The sequence below is a fragment of the Mus pahari genome, chromosome 23, assembly GCF_900095145.1.
Source record: "Mus pahari chromosome 23, PAHARI_EIJ_v1.1, whole genome shotgun sequence".
Lineage (NCBI taxonomy): Eukaryota > Metazoa > Chordata > Mammalia > Rodentia > Muridae > Mus > Mus pahari.
Genome location: NC_034612.1, coordinates 14,418,059 through 14,426,338, shown reverse-complemented (window position 1 = coordinate 14,426,338; position 8,280 = coordinate 14,418,059). Strand labels below are relative to the sequence as shown.

General features: G+C 49.5%; 1 protein-coding gene across 1 annotated transcript; it reads right to left on the bottom strand.

The window, feature by feature from the left end:
- Window positions 1–1,076: 1,076 nt before the first annotated feature.
- Snrnp35 (small nuclear ribonucleoprotein U11/U12 subunit 35) lies at window positions 1,077–7,220 on the bottom strand. Its single transcript, XM_021187076.2, has 2 exons — window positions 7,082–7,220; window positions 1,077–2,074 (listed from the first exon to the last, which is right to left on the bottom strand). Exon 2 carries the CDS (start codon window positions 2,069–2,071, stop codon window positions 1,337–1,339), a length of 735 nt encoding a protein of 244 aa, XP_021042735.1. The 5' UTR covers window positions 2,072–2,074; window positions 7,082–7,220; the 3' UTR covers window positions 1,077–1,336.
- Between the last annotated feature and the right edge of the window lie 1,060 nt (window positions 7,221–8,280).

Here is an 8,280-nt window from a genome sequence, read left to right as displayed (position 1 = left end):
GAGTGCCTCCATATGTGCATATAATTGTGTGTGTGTGTGTTTGTGTGTGTGTTTGCATATGCACATGTACATGAGGCCAGAAAAGGGTATGGGGTCCCCTGGAACTGGAATTAAGAGGTTTTTAAGCCACCATGTGGTGCTGCGAATGAAGCCCAGGTTGCCTCCAAGAACATCGAGTGCTCTTAAATGCTGAGCTGTCTTTCCAGCCCAAGTAATATATACTTTGATGCTCTGAGCCATCTTGTTAGCTCTCCAATGGCAGTATGTTTACTGAACGAAACAGCCTGGAATTTCATATAGATCAAACTGCCCGTCTGCCTCCCAAGGGCTGGGATTATACGTGTGCCTCACTAAGCCGGCCAGATGCCATTCTACTTTTAAAGTCTCGAGAGCAGTCTTTGGTTGATTTCAAGTTTACAGAATCCAGCTGTTCAGCCAACCCGAACCCAGATAATCAGAAAAAGGGCACACCAGCCCTTCAAACTAGGTCCAGGCAGTCCCCTTCCTCCCTTTCTTTCATCTCATTCCTGCTCTATAGCCCTGGCTGTCCTGGAACTCACTTTGTAGACCAGGCTGGCCTTGAACACAGATCTGCCTGTCTCTGCATGTGCCACCAGTGCCTGGATTTATCTTCAAAGAGCTCAGAGTCAGCTACAGATCACAGCCCTCCAAGGCTGTGTTTCATTTTAAATGCCAGTGCGGGAAGAAGGCTGGTCGTCAGCACTTTGTCACAGAGCAGGTTCTGGACTTGACAGCAGCTGCCCGCTGGCCCAGATGCTCAAGCTGCTGACAGGTTATGAGGAGCTGGGACAGTCTCCTTGGGTTTGACCTTTCTAGACCCTTCCCTAATTCAGCAAACATGAAAATGGAAAAGACAGTATGTCCTGGGAGTCAGTAACTAATTCTCATAGGCTACTGAGACAGAGTCTTATTTTGTACCCCAAACTGGCTTCAAACTTGCAATTCTCCTGTCTCCCCAGTGCCAGGATGACAGGGGTGTGCCATCACACCAGGCTACTTAAGAGTTTTAAACCACTATCGCCTCTGCCACACATTCAACTCCGCCTCAAAGGGTGTGAGAAAGGGAAGACACATTCTTTATTATCCCCTCTCTCTTTCCATCTTCCTGCTTCCAACTCCCAAGTGCGGCATTGACAGCATATGCAAACTTCTATTTCCACATGAGCCGGACATTTCTTCTTAGACACTTGTTTCTCCCTCTCATCCTGTGTGGCTGTGGTTGGAGCGCTTGCCTCACATGCAGCACTCTCTAGTTCAATCCCCAGGACTGCAAAAGGAACTGTCCCAGCCTGACGGAGGCTGCCTGCTGCCGCCTCTACTTACTTCTGTCCCTCTTGTCCCTGGCTCTGGCCCTCTCCTCCCTGAGCTCCCTCTCTCTCTCCCAATCATTCTCGGGCCACACCCTGGCCCTCTCTTGCCAGTGCTTCTCTCGGCCCCTGTCATGGTCCCGATCCCTGGGCCTGGGGTCCCAGTGTCTGTCCCTAGATCGAGATCGCTCCCTCCTTTCCCTTTTCCCTTCTCTGTGTGGCTCATTCTTGACAACTGGCAAGTTAATGGGTTTTCGGAAAGGCCGNTCTCGGCCACCAAACCTCAGCTGCCCTGATTCCTTTTTCCCACCCAATCCCCCACCCAGCCGCCGAGGGATCCAGCCACGGAGAGTCCTCTCTAGCTCGTAGTCCACAAAGATCTCGTGCTGGTCGATGACCAGGCCATCAGCATCTCTGTAGGCCTTCATCAGGGCCCTCTCCTCCTTGTACTCAATGAAGGCGTAGCCCTTGGAGAAGCCTGTCACCAGGTCCCGAACCAGCCGCAGCCGCCGAATGTCACCATACCGGGAGAAGACTTCCTTTAACTTCTCCTCTTTGGTCTGCAAGTTCAGTCGTGCCACAAACAGGGTAAGGAGGGGGTCTCCGGTGACTCCTTTGTTGGGGACATAACGGGCCAGCATGGCCCTCCACACAGCTCGGTCATGTGGGTCTTCATCTGTACCATCGATGCTGCCAGCTTTAAGTGGGTCATATTCCTTGGCGATGGGCATCCAGTCGCTCATACTCTAGAACATGATAGGATATTATGAGGCATCCACGCTTCTCCACTCTGACCACAGCTCTGGAAAGCAGTGCCATTCACCCCCTGTTGTGGAGGGTGCATCTCACCATGTAGGGCCTGGCCCTCAACTCCAATTTCTCCTGCCTCTCCCTGAGTGCTGACATTATAGGCATGTGCCACCAAGGAACGTCACTGCTCATATTGAGGGCAGTGGGCTCAAGACTAGGGACTTTCTTCACAGCTCCCAACAGGGTACCCCATTTATGCTAGACATGAGAATGTCTGAGCTCCGCTGTAGCGAATTCATATTGGCACATGATAATTAATTCAGACTCCAGAAAGCATTGACTGCCCACTAACCCTGCGGAGCCAATACTGGAATCTGCAGTTTACACCCGGGAGTGTGAGAAACACTGCGGGCAACTCCTTTCCTAATAACATCTTTCCATGTCCCTAAAATGGTATTTATTCTTGGCCATGCTAATGTACACATGTGGACCCGGCACTCAGGAGGCTGAGACAGGAGAACGGCCACAAGCTGGAAACCAATCTAGGCTACCTGTCTCAACAACCAAAGGCTAGGGGCTGGAAAGATGGCTCACTAAGTAAGAGGAGTGGCTCTTCCTGCAGAGGATGTAGGTATGGCTCCCACCACCCACAGGATGCTCACAACTATCCATCATCCAGCCCGGGGAATCTCAAGCTCTCCTTTGGCCTCTATGAACACCAGGCGTGTGCATGGTGCATATACAAACATTCAGACTGTTAAGTCCGAAAGCACCTCACAGAGACCACCACTCACAAATGCAGTTGGCAAGAGTGGTTTTATCTCGAGAAAGCAAGAAGTTTCCGTGTGAGGGTTGGCCACTTAATATAAAGGCACACTGTCCTTTCTATAGGGAACTAAGGGAATTTTAACTAGGAGTGGGGAATCTAAAACTTCATTGGTAAGGTGCCAGGGATGTTACATGGGCTGTTTTTTGTTTTTTTTTTTTTTNTTATTATATGTAAGTACACTGTAGCTATCTTCAGACACTCCAGAAGAGGGAGTCAGATCTTGTTAAGGATGGTTGTGAGCCACCATGTGGTTGCTAGGATTTGAACTCTACACCTTTGGAAGAGCAGTCGGGTGCTCTTACCGGCTGAGCCATCTCACCAGCCCATATGGGCTGGTTTTGATTGGCTTGTGTCCAGGTGATAGGTGGAATGCATTCCTGTGCCATGAACATTCAAGCACAGGATAAGATACTCAAACCATAGAAGGCTGCTCAGCACAGATGGCCCATCCTGAGAGATTATTTCCTGAGATTGATCACTTGGAGGGTTTATGGTCAGTTCCTGGAATGGATGACTCCTTTGAAATCAGGCCTGGTCCTAAAATGGAATTTATGTTGTCCTCTCATTCTCCCCCTTGAAACTATACCATGGGCTGAATCATAGGCCCTTCTCTTGGGGGACGGGGCTGAGATGCTCATATTGAGACAGTGAGACCACAAGCTGGGCTGTGGAGATAGGTTCTCACACAGATTTGACTGGTACATTTACTGCATGAGGTCCACAGGTAAGGACAGTTAGCAATAGCAAGACGAGTCTGACCAATGCCGATTTGAGTGTAGTCAGCCTGATAAGACCAGAAAAGTATGATTCATACCAGTTTTGATTCTACGGTTTGAGTTTAGCCATCTCCTATATCTCTGGCAGACCATGGCCAGGCTGTTTCTGATAATACCAGAGTTCCGGTGTCGAAACAGCATTGTGTCCTAGGGCTTGGCAGAGCCCTCCTTGTTCTAGGAAGAGTGGGTCTAATCCCCCTGTTTTCTAGCACTGCTTCAGCTAATGAGGCTAACAACTGTCCTAAGTGGTGGACAGATTTCCCTGATTGAGCCAGATCTACATCAGCATTGTTCAGGACCTGAAGAGTTGGGGCTGCTTCGGCTAGGGCTGTAGCGCCAGTACCAATTCCTGCAGCTAGGCCAGACTCCACCAGCATTGTAAGTAGGATTACTGGGGTGCCAAAGATCTCATCTTTTCCCTTGATGACCCAGAGCCATCTCCATATAGATAAAAAATGTATTAGTCAGGGTTCTCTAGCGTCACAGAGCTTATGGAAGGGCTCTCTCTATATATATATTAATATAAATTATTATAATGACTTACAGTCTTCAGTTCAGCTAACCCAACAATGGGCAGTTGTGAATGGGAAGTGCAAGAATCTAGTAGTTGCTCAGTCCCAAGAGGCTAGTTGTTTCAGCTGGTCTTCTATACTAGCTAGAAGTAAGTTCTAACAGATGTGCTGGCAAGTAAGTGCAATCAGGTGAAAGAGCGAATCTTCCTCTTCCAGTGTCCTTATGTAGGCCTCCAGCAGAAGGTGTGGCCCAGTTTAAAGGTGTGTGCCACCAAGCCTGGACCTGGGACTTGCTTTGTCCCCAGCTGATCTTAAACTTAGAGATCTGCTTGCCTCAGTCTCCTGGGATTAAAGGCCTGTACTACCTTGCCTGGGCCTAAGCTTTTCATAGTCACTATGCCTCAAGATCTCCATACCAAACTCCAGGTCAGAAACTTGTGCCTTCCAGCCTCAAGATCTGGATCATAGGTGAGCCTTCCATTTCTGGATTCTAGTTCATTCTAGATGTAGTCAGCAGGACGGGTATGAGGCATGGGTTTCATAGGCAGGCTACAGCTCAACACAGTCCAGTGCTGGCCCCAGGTATCTTTGGCTGTCAGGATCTTTGTGTCGGTTGGCAGGTTTAATTGGGACATTAGTTATTGTCTCCTTTAAGGTCCACTTCATTCTTTCTACTTAACCTAAACTTGAGAACAGTAAACACACAGGTTTTCAATTTGCCCCCCACAGCCCTGACTAACTTTTAGGTTACTTAAGAGATAAAAAAGTAGGCCGGCCGGGTGTGGTGGCGCATGCCTTTAATCCCAGCACTTGGGAGGCAGAGGCAGGCGGATCTCTGAGTTCGAGGCCAGCCTGGTCTCCAGAGTTCCAGGACAGCAAGGGCTATACAGAGAAACCCTGTCTCGGAAAAAAACCAAAAAAAGAAAAACAAACAAACAAAAAAAACAAAAAAGAGAGCGAGATAAAAGTAGGTCAATTGTATTACCCCGGGAGTACAGGGGGGCATACCTAAGGATGATGTCTTTTAACAGCTTCTTGGCCATCACCGCATTTGGTGGGCTAGGCCTCTCTGTTTATCTACTGACACTACAAGTACCAGGACCTGCACAGCCACAGGCTTGGCTTCTGTAAAGTCAATTTCCCAGTTTCTTCCGGGTCAAGTTCCTTTCTCCCTGGATCCCGATCTGGAGGTCCCTCCATGCTGGGCTTGGCTATCTGGCAGGTGGGGCCCCGAGCCAAGGCTTCCTCTGGTTTTGGCCTTAAGTCAAAGCCGTGAAGGTGTGCTCTTCAGAGTGGGTTCTCAAGCTCGCCTTTCCCTAAGTGGAGGTTCTGGTGCCTCTGCCGGGTTAGCTGGCTAGCCACGTCTGAGGGGAGGAGAACCTGGCCGTGGGGGGGGGAGGGTCCTGGAAAATCCCTTTTCCTTGTGGGCTGCAGGTTTAGATCCTCTGTAACTCCTTGTTGGGCCCTCAGGCAACGTGGGGGTCACCATAAGAGCACCTGGGGTGCTGCCTCCCGCCAGGCCCAATCCCAGGTGTTTCCTCTAGGGATGGTTCTGCGTCCCTTTTGGTATCAAGGGCAGTGTATGACCATATTTTCTCAGGCAGCCACACTGCTTGTAAGAGGGCTTACTTATTTTTGACAGTTTTTCCTTCTGAGGTGAGAAGCCCTCTTTCCTTGTAGATGGCCCCATGAACAAACACGGCTACAAAAGCAAACCGCCTGTCCAAGTAGATACTGAGTCTTTTTTCTTGGCCTAGCTGTAGGGCCTTTGTCAGAGCTATTAATTCACCTTTTGGGACTGCTATACCTGTAGTCAACAATCCTCAACATTTGATCATCCTGCCTCTACCTCCTCAATGTATGTGCCAACCAACCTGTCACATGTTCTTGGAATGTGGGTGGGTTTTTTTTTTTTTAAAGACCTATTTATTTATTTTATGTATATGGGTACACAGACACCAGAAGAGGGCATCAGATCCCACGACAGATGGTTGTGAGCCACCATGTGGTTGCTGGGAATTGAACTCAGGACCTCTGGAAGAGCAGTCAGTGCTCTTAACCGCTGAGCCATCTCTCCAGCCTCACCCTCTCCCCCTTTCTTCCTTTCCTTTTTTTTTTTTTTTTGCCTTGTTCCTTTGTTTTCTTTTGGAGACCGGATTTCTCTCTGTAGCCCTGGAACTGGCTCTGTAGAGAAGGCTAGCCTTGAATTTAAGAGATCCATCTGCTTCTACCTCCCAAAGGCTGGGATTAACGGCCTACACTAGCACTTCCCGCCCTGCATCCACCACCCCCCAAAGTTGTCTTAATAGCCCGTTTGTTTGTTTGTTTGTTTGTTTGAGATTAGGCCTAAAGTAGCCCGGACTGGCATGCTTGATGGCACATGTCTGTAATCCCGACCTTGATTACCTAGGGAGTTGGAGACCAGCCCGGACACGTGATATATGCACTTTTTAAAAAAGAGAGAAGAAACTCCTCGCCGGAGGTGTAGAGGTCTCAGGAATTGGAGAAACTGGCAAGCGCTCCTTGGGAAAGCCAACGTAAGGAGGAAGACGGAACAGCCACGGGCAAAGCGTCCCGGGCATGCGCAGTGGCGCCGAGGAAGCCCGGGAGGAACTGGCGGTGTGAAGCCGGCTCCTCCGTACCCAGGTTCCAGCTACGCCCGGACACGGCTGTCCCCAAGGCTGTCCCTCACCCCGTCCCTCACCCGCGCCCCTCACCCCGGCCGGCCGGCCCCTCAACCCTCAGTCCCACTCCCACTGCCCGGCCTCTGCCAGGCTTCAACATGGCGTCGGCCACGCGCGGACGTGGCGCCCCGCCAAGCCTTTTGGGCGACTCGCTCCGCCTTCTCACCTTGGCCCGGCTCCCTTCAGGCTTCCTTCCACTCACCTCGGCAAGTTTTGGGTTCTTTCCGCACCACCGCGACAAAAAGCCGTCTCCACCGGCCGTTTACGGGAGACGGCGGGTTCCTTACTCCGACCTCCACTGGAACTCCTTATTGGCAGCAGCAGATTCGCCACGACCGTTGAGCGGCGTGTGTGTGTCTGTGTGTCTGTGTCTGTGTCTGTGTCTGTGTCTGTGTGTCTGTGTTTGCGCGCGCGCACACGTGTATTGTGAAAGACAGGGTTTCCCTGTGTAGCCTTGGCTCTCCTAGAACTCACTCTGTAGACCAAGCTGGCCTCGAACCCCGCCTGCTTCCTGGGATTAATAGCGTGGGACCTTCTGTCTTTTGAATTACTTAAATAAATTGACTATATACATCCAACATGCAGAACTGTATATTTTGAGAATAAAGAGATTTGTTTTTGCTTATTTGTCTTTACAGACAAAAAAAAATTTTAAATTGATCGACTACCGAATGTGCAGTTAGTTTTCTAAAACCAGTTTACCCTGCGAGTCTGGCTTTATTGAATTCGTTCCTAGGAAATGTGTTAATGAAAAGTTTTTCGTACAGTTCCCACAGGTTCACTAATCTCTAGAGTTTAGTAACTTCCCTCTTTAGTATTGGGCGAGGTGGGCACGCCCGTAATCTCAGCGCATTTGAGAGTTTGCGGCAGGAGGATTGCTGGTTACGGGCTACACAGTAACACCAAGTCTCAAAAGACAAAACTGGAGAGACAACAGCGATTGAGAGCCCCGGCTGCTCTTCCAGAGACCCGAATCGGTTCCCAGCACCCAGCGCAGTTACTGATGCGGTCTGTAACTTCGGTTTCAGAGGAACCCACTACTTCTGGACTCCCGGGGTACTGCAAGCATAGGTCAGGCAGGCAAAACACCGATATACGTAAAACAAGAGTAAACTAACTGGGTGGTGGTGGCCGCACACGAGCCTTAAATCCCAGCACTCAAGAGGCCTAGGAAGGAGGATTTCTGAGTTTTAGGCCAGCCTGGTCTAGGTTCCAGGACAGCCAGGGCTACACAGAGAAGTCTCAAAAAACCAAAAAAAAAAAAAAAAAAAAAAAAAAAAAAAAAAAAAAAAAAAAAAAAAAAAAGGAAAGAAAGAAAGAAAAGAAAAGAAGGAAACTAACAAAACAATTAGGAGAGAAAATATAGCCAGTTCTGATGGTACTCCCAGTAATCGCAACACT